This window comes from Chaetura pelagica, unplaced genomic scaffold (assembly GCF_000747805.2).
Source record: "Chaetura pelagica isolate M959 unplaced genomic scaffold, ChaPel_1.0 scaffold344, whole genome shotgun sequence".
Taxonomy (NCBI): Eukaryota; Metazoa; Chordata; class Aves; order Apodiformes; family Apodidae; genus Chaetura; species Chaetura pelagica.
Window position 1 is genome coordinate 10,192,636 of NW_009953098.1, and position 13,865 is coordinate 10,206,500.

The window sequence follows — 13,865 nt, forward strand, 5'->3', positions numbered from 1 at the left end:
TCCCAGGATGATGCCTGCCTTGGTGGAAACAAAGGGCTCACCTGGAAGAAGGTGCTCTCTGAGCACTGCCTCCACAGGGACTCCGAGCGGGGCTTGTTCTGGCAGTACTTCTCATACATCTGGAAATCCTCTCGCTGTCAGGGAAGCCAAAAGGCAAGTCACAAGTGTGCACACAAACCTGCTGGGCAGCCAAATGTGAGCACCCAAACTGTATATTTACTTTTATCTCTCCTGCCAACCTTAATATCTAAAAGTTACAGAGTCTGGGCAAAAAAACCACTGCTGGCAATCACAGCAGATCACGGTGCAGTCTTGACTGCTGCTCTCCCCCATCTGCTGCTGGGCACACACATCCACTCCCTGCCTGGCTCCTGGTCTTGGGTATCAGAAGCATCTTACTCAACTGATATAACTGAGATGTTGCAGAGCATGACAAATCAGGAGAAACACTGGCCTTCAAAGGTCTGCTGTGTATGTGAAAACGAGTCACCCACCCTGTCTAGGAAACAAAATCCCACTCTCTCGGGTGCTCCCAGGCAGCTTTCCAGGCTGTGCAGGAAAATTCTGCAAGAGATGGAAAGAAAATAAATGCAGTGGTGAGCAAGTTGTGGTTTGGGTATCTAGTCATTGTAGGAAATCAGTCTGATAAAAAGGGGAAATAGAGGCAGGATCCTACTTGTTGTGGAAGTTGTATATCTCGGGCATGTTGCCGAAAAGGACATCCTTCCTGTTCCTCAGCACGGGAGGCATGAGGAGCAGCATGGCAGGGTTATCCATCTCAGCTCTGTAGCCCTGTGGGATGCAAAAGGGGCTCATCACTCAGTTGGCCAGGCCTTGGCTTGGCACCTCCTCAAAGGCAGATGAAAAGGGGATGTGAGCAGACTTTCAGTACAATCTGCTTTGTTTCCAAGTGCAATATCCCTTTTGTTCCTTTATTTTTGTTCCTAAACCCCTGTCTCAGTCCCTGGGCACATGGGGCTGTGGTGCAGCAGGGGATGGCTTGGGACAGCTCCTTTCTCCATTTACCAAAGCCAAATTGCAGCCATTTTCTCCTCACTATGGCCTGACTGTGGTAGAGGTCCCAGAGGAAAACTTGTTTGGATTAAATACATTTGCTGCTATGACCATGGGACACAGGAGGGACGTGTGTATACAGCAGATGCAACCTCCTAAGAACTGGTGCACGAGATGACTTGTTAGTCACTAGCAGAGGTGGCTTGAAACCAAATAACAAAATCAAAGGGCTTTTTTTCTCTTGTACAAGACCTGCTAAGCACCAGCAGCTTGCTCTCCTTGATGCCTCAGGATTTCTGTCCCCTATGGCTCCACTTGCCTCTTGGAATCACAGCTTCCCAAGCAGGGAGGAGCTGGAAGGGGCATCAATGCACTACAAATTGTCCGGTGGTATTAAGAAATAATGCAAAGCTCTCCTCAGTGAAATTACATCACTGCACCAATGCAAAAACATTCACTGGATGGGGTAAACATTCTAATTGTTAGGTAGGGAAAAGGCACAGCCAGAGCTCAGGACCATCACTGCCAAGAAAACACAGAGAAGGCCATGAGCCACAGTTCAAGGTGGCCACACTAGTCACAGAACTGAGATCTTTTTAACATGAGTAGCAAAAACAACTGCAAAATTGTGTTCAGTATGTACAGCCTGTCTTCTTTGGCTTTCCAAATTAATCTCTCACACTCACCATGACTGGAATCAGTATTCCTTATACTAAGCAGGCATTTTGTATCTGATTAAGAATGCAGTGAAAGATAAGTATCTGGAAAATCATTCATTTATATTTAACCACTGCAAGACTTCCCTCTTTAAAGGAAATACTATTTTCAGAAAACTTAAAACTATCTGTCCATTCTTCTTGATCTAGACTTGATAAGCACAGTGATAAATCTGCACACCTGCCAACTGCTTTATCATACACACTGTAGTTTACAAAAAAACCCCTAACAATCAGTGCAGGGCTATTATGTGTAACTACCTGCAGTTCAACAGATTTATATCCTGCTTGCTCCTGAGTGAAATACAGGGAGGAAGAGGTATTTAACAACTTGTTGTAGCCATGAGCAAGATCTATTTTGGAATCAAGTAGAAGCGTCTAAAATGACAGCATGAAAAATTACAGTCTGGTTTCTAAAGGAATGTGTTTTACATGTTCACAAACTTTGCAGTACTGAGACAGAGTCCTCCCAAGGATAAAACACAAGAAATTAAGGAGCAGTTAAAAATACTACCTTTTTGTACGTTTTCCCAGGCACTGGTAAAACTAATTAACAGTGCTTTTATGTACAAACAGAAGGCTTCTCTCTCACTCTAGATGAAAAGCTCACCAACTGTTCCTGCAGATACCTCCAACAGAGAAAAGATAGGGAGAAAACTTGGAAATGTATTAGTAGCTTGGGATCTGACAGTTTGGTTAAAACCTGTCCCATCACATTTTTGCTTAGTTTGACAGAGTGCCAGGTGCCCTTTTGCATGAGTTGCCAGGGAACTGCAACAAGCAACCTGAAGAAGTCACTCACCGTCAAAACAGTGAAGAGCTCCTCTACGTATACTCTCTCAGTTTCTATAAGCTCATTTATGACATGTCTAAAATAAAGGAAAAAAAAGCTTTATATTATTTTTATCTATGTAAAGAAACCACAGGTAGGCAGTGTGGTCCAACTAGCCCCAAACATGGTGTGATCCCATGAACAACCAACATAGAGATGAAAAAACAGGTAAAAGCACAAGAGGTGACACTCAGGTCAAGCTGGAGGAGCACATGGATGATGGGGCACGGACTGGCAAGAAAAAAAAATAATATTTTGAGTACTGTGAACAGGGGGAAAGCTTACCCTTTTAGTATATCTCAGCCTTTTAGTATCTCTTACCCTTTTAGTATATCTAAGTTGTCATCACTGTCTGAAATGAAAGACTGCAAGGAGTTCCGTTTTTCCTGGTAGTCATGCATTACTTCAATCTGGAAGAGAAATGAGATGCACTGGGAAGAGGTACAGGGAGATCACTGCAGTGGCAGGATAAGCCCAGGCCCTGATGTTGGCACAGGAGCTCCTTTGGGAAGGATGAAATATGTTTCCTTTGAAGAAATCCTTAGGGCACAAAACTTTAAAAGGAGATAGTATACAATGGGTAGCAAATTATTCCCAGAAATTACCCTACTGCATAAAATCTGAAAATATTGGCCACATAATTGATTAGTGCAGAAACCAGAGAACAGTTTCCACAAGGGAAATACCTGTGGATGTAGAGTTTTCCTAGTAGACATCACTGTTATGCAACAAACAAGTTCAGGGAATAACACACAGGAAATTGAGAGCTGTGACTGGGAAAACAATCCAAGATCTGAGGTGCTGGACTAATTCAAGTAAGCCATAGGGATATTAAAAGGTTTGTTTGCTTGTTTGCTTTACAGGAATTTTAAAAAAAAACAACCTTCAAATCCAAAGCACAATCAATTTTAGAAGGGTTTCAGTTTTTCAGTGTATAAAACCCATTGAGATTTCATGAATAATTTTTACCTTGCGAGAACTTGGAGTCTTTCTTGATGTTTTCTTCCCAGGGAGAGAGAGATCAAATGAAAATTTCAAACTGGAATTAAAATCCACACCTTGGGTAGAAAAAAAAATCCATAATTATGTGATGCACATCAATCTATAGTGAAGGAGATGGTTCAGACAGAAACTAGTAAGTCACAAAGAAATATGAGATACATTTTAAGAATGAATCATTAGTTAGCTAAAACTACAAACTGACAAAATAAAGGGTATCTCAAATAACAATACTGAATATCAAACAGCACAGGGTCCACAGATGGTCATAAAGGCTATAAAGCAAAAAGGAATCAGAAAAAAATAAGATGTCCCTTAAGTGAATCTTGTAATCAAAAACCTAACAAAGTCTGTGAAACCCAAGCAAATGACAGAGCAATAGGTAGAACAATAAAATCAAATAAACTACCAAAAGGAACACCACCTACTAGGATACTCTTTTAAAATCCTTTTATGAACACTGGGCAAGATGCTCAGCTGATATAAACTTTTTCTCCACCTTGGAAGAATTCATTGATATTGCCAGTAAATAATGACAAGTTGTAATACCTCGGGTTACAGAGATAAACTGGAAGCTTCTGGAAACCTGGAAAAGTTACGTTAGGTAAAAAAGGGCAATACTTTTGTTTAAAGACCCTGAGCTTTTTTCCTGGTGGAGGAAAAGGGTTCAGAGGGCAGTGTGCCCTAGTGAAGGCAACATCAGCCTGGGAAAAGAAAATTTGAGATTTATATGCTGCACTGACCTGCATCTTAAGCAGCTTAAGTCCCCTGGCTGCACTCAGCTTCATCCCCACCCCTCCACAAGCCTGCCTGTTTCCTTCACTCACTCCCTGAACTGGAACCACTCTTTGTATGACACCTTTGTATTCACCACAACCAGTATTCATTAATTAATCATAAAAATGTTGTATTAAACCACAATTGTTTAAGTGCTTTATGCACTTCATTTAACATTCCTACATAACTTAACATGTCCCTGGTTCAAAATACATGGAATTTACTTTGGAATACTTTTTAGTACTGATACATCCAGGGCTGCCAAGGATGTAAGTTTTAATATTATCATTTAAAGCTAACATGGTGCCACATCCCATTACCACAATCAAGACAGAATTTTCAGTGACCTCAGTTCAATCAAAACCTGTACTTTTATGGGCATTAATTATTCCACAATTGGGATTTAAGGAAGACATTCTCAAGGAATCAAAGGAGTTAAGCATACAGCTCCTTTCTGTTCATGCAATTTGAGCTCCCCATTTCTCCAAGCTCCTTTGCAAACATCAATCTAACTTAATGTCAGTTCCAGCTGAAGACAGTTACAGAGGCTGCCACAGACAATAGGTGTGCTAATGAATGCATAAACCTTGCTCTTTTATTCCTGTAGTACTAATACACCATTTTTCAGCCCAGTAGGATGTTAGTAAAGCAGAACTAGAAGTATGTGCTGTTTACAGCTCTCTTTTTTCACTGAGTAGGAAGTGAAAATAAATACCAAGCAAGCAGCCCCCTTCTTCACACAGGCATGAGAAGCCAAAATTCCAAAATTTCCAAAATTGAAAGAGATAATAGATCATCTCATATTCATTTAGTTATACAACAACTCTGTACCAGCCAGAAAGGTCTGGTTAGTTTCTCAAAACCATGCCTAGCCTTACCCTTCCTGCCTCAAAGCAAAATTATAAGCTGAAAATGCCATCAACTTAAAATATTTTACCATGTTTAGGAGAGAATAATGGTGATTTTGATCTTGGTGGATTTTCTGGCCGAGGAGCTACTAACTGGACAGGCCGCACGTGTTTGTCCAGCAGCTTCTTGAAGCAAGACTGACGGTTCTCAAACATGCTGCGAACGTTTTCAAGCTTGACTTGCACTGACTGGATCTGGCACTGCAGAGTGAAAAAAACTCCTGTGATCAAACAACTACCACTAGTTTGCACTTTGACCCAAACCAAAGGACTAGAAGGTGACAGCAGCGCACAATGGGCTGATCTTGCTTTTCAGTCGTATAATGAGGAACTGGAAGGGTTGCTTACCTTCAATTCAGATGTTAAGATTGACTCAAAATCATAGTGTAGGGCTTGGGGATCATAGTTTAAGTAGGCTGAAGAGCTTTCAAGAAATCTTTCTATGTCCTGAAGAGCTTTCTGAGCACCTTCTTTAGACTGGCACTTATCCATCTGCTGGTTGGCAAGCAGGTAGGCACCTTCATCACAGCACTGCAGAGCCTGGGACAGCACAGGGCAAACGCAGGGAGTAAGACCATCAGAGGGACCCCTACTTAACCTTGTTCTCACGAGGAATGTAATTTACCAGATCTGTATTTTCAACATGGAGCTAATTATTACTCCTAAAGACCTTAGCAATTACTACATTTTGCTTAGAAAGTAGAAAGGCCACATAATTTTTCTGGAGGGTGACTGCAGTCCTCAACATACCCAGCCAAGATGTGCTCCCACTTGTACCTGGATAAAACCAGCAGCATAAGTGACTCAGAAGGCATATTTGGTGCCTAGTTGAAACAAATGATAAGCTGATATTTATTTAGTCAACTCAGAAAGCTGAAGGGGAGACTGCAGAGTTCTCAATGAGACAGGCATGTTTCTCGAGACAAATGCCTGGCTCAGTGCAGGCCTGAGCTGTGAAGAATGATCAAAGTAATTGCATCCATGTTTAAAAAAAATAATAATGATTTTAAACTGAAGCCTAAAGGTCAACATTTAACATGCCCAGGTGAGTACCAGGCTGGGGTTCAGCTGGCACTCACACACTGAGGTGTGCACATGTGTGAGAAGATACTGCAGCCAAGAACAGAGGACCTGCAGTGTGATGGGCTGTGAATGGAAAGGGAGACTGAGGAGAGCAGGACCACGATGTGCTCCAGCAGAGCCTAGGGGCTAGACCACCAGCACCAACCCAGGAGAGGAGCCTGCCCTGCAGCTGAGAGGCTGCTGAGGAATCATCTGTCCCCACAGATCAGTGCAATATTGAAGTGGGGCACAGAGAAAAAAATCCAAGTTCCCTAGACCCCTGAAACAGTGAAATGGGACAGGATCAAACTTCACTGTTTCTCTTAATGGCCTCAGGCTATTACAGCCGTGTACCTTCTGGCTTAATTAGCATGAATTTCCCTAAATAAATTTTTGATGCTGATTAAGATATCAAAGAGCATTGGAGCCACATGACTCCACTTCCATGCTAGCACACAGCAGCTGAGCCCATCTACCAATCTGTCACCTTATTTTACAGTCAGCTCTGTTCATTCTTAATAAATTGCTAAAAAAAAAAAGGGCTGGAACTTACCCGACAGCCTCACCCCCGTGGCAGTCGGTATGAAAACCTCGGAAGTCAGTCAATACACGGATGCAGCACGAACGCATAACCAACAGCAGCAGCTAAACTTTGGAGTTCTCAACTGCCCTCTGGAGATGCCCACCTCATTCTGCTGACTACTCACAGCACAAGCAGACATCTGTTTACTAACTTAACCAGCTAAGTGAGGGGTGAAGCACTCCTCCAGCCTCTGGGGAACCCTTTCCTAAGATGAACTGCTGAAGCAAAACTGAAAATTTCAGATGCTTCCAGCTAAGCAGTGGAGAGGCTAACCCCACAGAGCAGCTGTTTCTCAGGGCACTGCCTCTCTCAACAATACCTGCTGAAGGCGAGTATGAAGATCCAAGGTCTTTTGCAGTCTCATCTGCTTCCTTTTGATCTCATCAGACAAGACATCGGAATGGTGCCGCAGCTCGTTGCACTGCTGGCAGATGAGGTTGAGTGCATAGTGATGGTTTGCTGCCAGCTGGTGTCCGTGCAGTATCACCACCTGGGCCTTCCCTATCAGATCCTTCAGTGAAAGGAAGAGAGTGCATTGCACACTTACTGAAATAATGCCAAAATATCCACATATAACAACATGCACTTTCTCATCTTACCAGATTTCAGGCACCCATGGAGATGACTGCCATTAGGAGTAGCCAGAATGGGTGGCTTAAGCAGGATAAAATGGCACCCATCATCTGGGAAAAAAAACTTCTGCTATCCAAAAGGAGGATGAAGAAGAAAACAGTATTTTACCCAACTAGCAATGCTGTGAATGGCTGCTGGCAAAGTACTGCTGCCATCTCCAGGAACTGCACTCTAAAATAAAGAGCTGCTGTCTCCTCTGCACATCTTGGGCTGTGTAATGGTTACATCTTCCTCAGGGTTGGCTTTCTGCTGGGACTGCTGCCCTGCTGCACCCTGCCTGCCTGGCCTTTTGTTCCTCCTCCCTCTCTCTACAAATATTTCATCCAATTGGCCAAAAAACCTTTAGACCTTCCCCCTAAGACTCTTAGTTTCCAAGAAGTCTCTGGGGATTGTGTCCAGATGCTTTAGGACTTCTGCACTGACACCCCTTTAACAGAAGTCACATCCTCAGTTGGGCTCCTGTGAATCATTTTCTCTTCACTCTTCTTTCCCCTATAACTTCATCCATATGTTATGTTCAAGTCACAGAAACGTCAAGATAGCAACTTTTTTGCCTCTCCATGTGCCTGGTAACAAGTCTCCACATATTAGCACCGCTAAAGCACTTAACATATAAATAATTCTTCTTCCAGCTCATTAACTCCCACACCTCCCCTATGTTCAGACATTTATCTGTTCTGGATTTTCGTGGTGGCTCAGCAAATTATTTTAGCTGTGATAATTAAACACCCTGTTCCTGGCTTGCTGTGCAGAGCAAAGACATGAAATCAATCCTTTTGTGCAGCCACTTACCAACAAATTATACCAGAACCAGGGAATTTCAGAAAATGCCTCTTACCCCATAATATAACTCTTGTGTTTCACTAGTGCCTCCTTCTGTGAAAGATCACCTCACCTGAGCCAGACCATCGAAATGACCCAAGTCCTTGAGCCTCTGTTTTACTTGGGTGACACTGTCACCAGTGCCAGGCAGCTCCGCTTGCTGACCCGTTAGAAATTCAATGGCACTCTTGACCTAGACACAAAGAAGAAGACTGTTGCAAAAGGATACAAAGCACAGGCAGGAATCATTCTCAGAACAGAATTAATCATAGTTTAGCTAAGACTGTTAAATCAAATAAAAAGCCCAGTCTCCAAGAACTAATTTCTAAATATGAAGATGCTTCAGTCAGCAAAATCTATGCGACTGCAGGGCAGTGATACCTAAACTAGCTCTGAATGAGGAAGCACAGTGGTCTCCCCAAGCTAGCTAGACCTGCCAGAGCCAAGGTACAGCAGCATAAATTAAACACTCAAAAAGCATAAAAATTTCTCTCCTCCATAAAAAGCCCAGTCTCCAAGAACTAATTTCTAAATATGAAGATGCTTCAGTCAGCAAAATCTATGCGACTGCAGGGCAGTGATACCTAAACTAGCTCTGAATGAGGAAGCACAGTGGTCTCCCCAAGCTAGCTAGACCTGCCAGAGCCAAGGTACAGCAGCATAAATTAAACACTCAAAAAGCATAAAAATTTCTCTCCTCTCTCCTCCTTTTCATTTTCTGCCAGCACAAAAGCATCTGATAATACCTCTTGAAAGCTTTGCTCAAACTTCCACAGCTGTAAGTATTGCTCCATTTTTAACTGATGTTTTTCCCAGAAGCCATCAAAAGCAGTCTCCATCTCACGCAGCTGACCAAGTAACCTTGAGCACAGAAAAAGTACAGGATTGGAACAATTTGCAAATAGAGAACACAAAGAGATGGACAAGCTACAGACATTCAGATCTTGTGAACCAAAGCTCTCAGGAGAAGTCAACAGATGTGTATATATGACTTGTGAAGATCTCAGAGTGAATTTTAATAAAATTGTCACTGCAGGTGACAGCACCTGAGTGAAGCAGTTGCTGTTATTTCCATTTATCTGAATAATACCCGAGACTCTGGCATGGGAGAACCCTGCAGCTGCTCCACAGCCTCATCATCTCAGTGTGGGGGGGGAAATCAGAGCAGGTCTAAGTCATCTGACAGAAGTCACCCAGCAATTAGATGGCTCTGGAGCAAAACTCCAGTATCTCTATCTTTTTCTGTTTGATAGGTGACCCAAATAACACATCTATGCTTAAGTAACTCCAGTGTTTCCACTGAAAAATCAGGCAAATCAGGCACACGCTGCACTCACCGATTCACAGTCTCCCAGTCCCCGGGCCTCTCGCGGTGCTGGTCCTGACCACATTCCTCCAAGTCAGGCTCTTCAAAACTGTTTAAAAGCAAGTTCCCCTCTTTTGTGACTGCTGTAATATCTTCCTGTGTAATGCAAAACATTTCGGATTCAGGCTACTTTTTGCCAGGTAAGGATAAGTCATTTGGTGCTTCTCCTGCTTCAGTTCCCTTGCATGAAAGGAAGCACCAGCATCCATCAGACCAACGGACTCTCAGCAGATGTTTTAGCCTCCTCAAGGCAAAGCTAGCCCTTGGAGCTGGAGGAGGACTGGTCACCAGGCTGGGTGAAAACTGGCATGAAGGAAAACACAGGCCACAAAAAGATTACAGATGCAGGAGGACAGCACTACCATAGGTCTCTCTTGGAGGGCAGATGGGTTTGTACAAGATACCTATCTACACGTTCATGTCTTCAAGCAAGTATTTCTGCAGCTTGGAGGCTGCACTTCTTCATCAAGGTCAGCACAGGGGGTTGTAGAAGAGCATCCCATAGTGGGACAATGCTGGGACTGAGACTGCATGGCACCACTTCCTAGAGCCTCTACAGATTAAACGAAAGTCAGCACTTTCAATATAACCTTCACTCAGGGGAAAATTAAACCCTTGGTGTGTTCCTTGGCATCGATTGAGGTGCTCTGTGCAGTGTTGGGCTCAGCCACAAAGGCAACAGGTGCAACTGGTCAATTATTTTCAGAAAAAAGAGACCAAATACAGAGGTGAGAAGAAAGGACAAAACCAGATGTGGATGATTAACTGAGTCCTGAGGAAGAGACCTGTGCATGACTCCACTGGCAAGCCTGGAGGAGTAACAGCCCATCCTAGGAGGTGGCCAGATTTCTATTGCAAGAGAAATGATGGCAAAACCACTTTAAGGAGAAGGTTCAGAAAGCAGACTTGCTTAAATGTCTGCCTGTCCCAGATATCTCACAGCAACCCAAACATACCAGCATCTTCAGGGCAGCACCAAGGAGCAGAGGACACGGCTGCAGGACCTTCTTTTCTCCCACACACACAGTGTCCACTGCTGGTTTGCATCCCTGTCCCTAAACCATCATGGAAGACAGCCACAAAGCAAAAACCCTCTCTCCTTTTGATACTACCATATCCAGGAGACTCAAAAGAGAAGAGGAATTACACAGGATGCTTTAGACTGCAGGTGGCTGCTCTCTCATCCTCCTACACCTCGTTCTCCAGGGCCCTGTGTTCCCCTTTTGAGTCAAAGCCCTTCATTATACGTATGACAAAGTAGCCCAGCTCTTAAACAGGCGTTAGCTTGATTTGTTCACATTCAGCTTATCAAAGAGGTTAATTTCTTAATTACTCTCTTTAATTAATTTCTGCCATTGTCTCATTGTGTTTGCAACCAGCTTCTGTGCAGTATCACAGCTACATAAATTACTCTGATGGACTCATTATTGGAATTCAAGAATCAGCTGTACCAATCTTGGGGCTGTCACGAGAGACAGAAGGATCCTATGTCTTGCTGTCAGCACAATCTGTGCAGTTTCTCATCTGCTTTCATCTTTCATGGTCTTAGAAGGAACAAAAGCAAAACGCCAACAGAGTTCATTCCTGTCAAAAGCCAACAAGTGGTTTTGATATTTGAAATTAATAGATGAGGCACTAAAAGCAACAGATGCCTCGTGCTGAGCACTGCTGTGCTTTATATGAGAATGAAAACACGTGATGTATTTTATTTCTCCACAGAGGAAAGTGTGTACTACTCACTGGTTTATACACAGGACAACACTGTGTATCTGATACTTGCTCCCCACACTTTGGCTACAGTCCTAAGGACAAGGCTCAGTCAGACAGTCACACAGCAATACATACATAGCTGTTGTTTTACACTACAGCTCTCTTCATTTCCAAAGATGAAATAAAGGAATGTTGGCAGTATCTATAATGATAATTTCTATACACGTGCACATTTATGCCTACACACAGCAAGCTTTGGGTGTCATTTTGCAAATTTCTTACAGGAGCCTTCTGGGAACTCACTGTCACATGAGTGACAAATGAGTATAAATGAAAATAGATAAACTTAGACTTATAGAAATAAATCCTGTCATAAAGTAAAGGGCCTCATTCTTCAGTTAAGCATCACGGCGATTAGCATGGGAATTGTTCCTGAAGTGAGGCTTTGGGGACAGGCCTGTGCTGTCCCCAGAAAGATGCAGGAGCAGCAGAGACAACAGCTGGACACAGCAGCAGCTGGTTCTACTAAAGCAGCCACTAAATCCTGTAATAACTCTAATCACAATCACAGATAGTTGAAAACAAATCTTAAAATATTAAAGACAGAAATGTTTAAGATGAAACATGAAGGCTCACACGAAGGCAGGGATGACATCATGGTGCTCTGAACCACACACTTGCACGAAATCCTCACCTCGGATGCTCTCTGGCACAGTTCCCAACTTCCCTAGAGAAGCTGCACCGGGTGGAGGGACCCAGGGACAAACCATCCCTCCAGACCTGCTGATGGATCTTTGCATGCACCTTCCTCCAGCCACAGGAGGATGAAGATGAGGGAATCCCAAGTGGGCCATAAGCCCACAGGAGAGAAAGCCTCCCAGCCACCAGCTGGCCAGCCAGACATGCCCAGCCAGCAGCTGAAGCCTACCACAGACACCAGTGCCTGCAGCCAGCAGGGAGGTGGCAGCTGAGAGCATCTACCACATGCTGGCAGGGCAACTGGCTTGGGAGGGATGGCAAACATCAGGGTAACACACAGAACCAATCACACTAACACACAGAACCAGTCACATTCTGTTTTGTCTGTCAACACTTATGCAAGCAGGGGAGGAAAGGAAAAGTAGGCACCAAACCAGAAGGCAGGCAAACCCCAGAAATCCAATCTTGCTACACCATCAGGGGCTGGGGACAGGCAGCAGAGCTGCTGGGAGCCCTACCTTGAGTTGGTAGTACTTGTCTGTGCGCAGGGCCAGGATGCGCTCGATGGAATAGATGTCGTCCGGCAGCTCGGTCTCTGCCAGCTCCATGCCAAAGGACTGCAGCATCTGAGCAATCTCCTTCACAGTCAGTGCAAAACTCTCTATTGCCTGGTGGGAGATAATAATTGCAATCAGCCCGGGATCCAGGATACTTCTACAGTTCGTTAAGAGTATGCAAAGAGCCAAGGCTGAGGAGCCCAACAGCTTGCTCCGAGAGAGACGGGTGGGATGTCCACTGCAGACAAAACTAGTGGCCACCAACTCATGGCCAGGTGGCTTTTACTGCAGACTGAATCCACAACAAGGTCTTAAATAAGGATAGTATTGGGCAGAGATACCCTCTTGTTCTGTTTTCTGCTGCCTGTTGTGCACTCTAAGATTTTTTCCTATCTCAAATTGGAGGTCTATAGCAGAAGCTACCAGAGGATTCATCTCATGTATTCCTGTAAATCCTATTATTCTTCTCCCCTGGTTAACCCACCCAGGGAAGTGCCTCCAGGCAGTAAGGCTTTGGAGAAGTATTTGGCTTCTTGGTGATGGATATTTCCAGCTTTGCAAGCCTGAACAGTGGGTTACAAGGCAGCCTGGCAGCACAGCCACCTTATCCACAGCTTCACCAAGATGACAAGGGAGGGAGTCAAGCAGCATGCCAGAGACAAACCAGAGACAGTGGGATGGAAGTGAGTGCTGTTGGTACCTCCCCAGCACATCCCAGACAGCTACTGGGAGCTCTGGACACCTGATGGCTCCCATACTTCTAGGTAAAGTGGGGTTCTCCTGGCCCCACTCACAGCTCCACCTCTGCTTTTAAAAATGGGGTAATAAACTCAAATGTATTGTATTTATATTTTCTTTAACAGTGCATAATTTTCATGGCAATTTCAGGAAATGTTACATGAGCCCACTACAAGGGAATTTTGAGAGAGGTTTCTCATATGGACACTGATCTACCATATGAAGCTATAGTCTAAAAACAATCCTTTTCTTAGATGAACATTTTTTTGCCATTCATTTTGTCATTTTTATCTCCAAGTGTTGAGAGCTCTGCCATTATCACTTTAACACATCATGCAAAAGAACAAAACTAAGAGCCAAAAATTTTTTTAAAAACCCATTCCTTTGGCAGCACACCAGCATCAACTGGCACAAAGTTAACGGCACAAGCAATAGCTCGAGTTATTCCT

At 43.8% G+C, this 13,865-nt stretch overlaps 1 protein-coding gene across 1 annotated transcript in view; it reads right to left on the bottom strand.

Moving 5' to 3' along the window:
• The window catches only part of MCF2 (MCF.2 cell line derived transforming sequence), a 42,416-nt gene that overhangs the window by 14,433 nt on the left and 14,118 nt on the right, over positions 1-13,865 (bottom strand). Inside the window, exons 6-18 of the mRNA XM_009997162.1 lie at positions 12,640-12,789; positions 9,684-9,808; positions 9,093-9,207; positions 8,420-8,539; positions 7,211-7,402; positions 5,595-5,786; positions 5,276-5,447; positions 3,532-3,620; positions 2,884-2,972; positions 2,533-2,599; positions 677-792; positions 495-564; positions 42-134 (exon numbers count right to left, since the gene is read on the bottom strand). Coding sequence (XP_009995464.1) covers positions 42-134; positions 495-564; positions 677-792; positions 2,533-2,599; positions 2,884-2,972; positions 3,532-3,620; positions 5,276-5,447; positions 5,595-5,786; positions 7,211-7,402; positions 8,420-8,539; positions 9,093-9,207; positions 9,684-9,808; positions 12,640-12,789 — 1,590 coding nt within the window. The remainder of the gene's footprint in view (positions 1-41; positions 135-494; positions 565-676; positions 793-2,532; positions 2,600-2,883; positions 2,973-3,531; positions 3,621-5,275; positions 5,448-5,594; positions 5,787-7,210; positions 7,403-8,419; positions 8,540-9,092; positions 9,208-9,683; positions 9,809-12,639; positions 12,790-13,865) is intronic.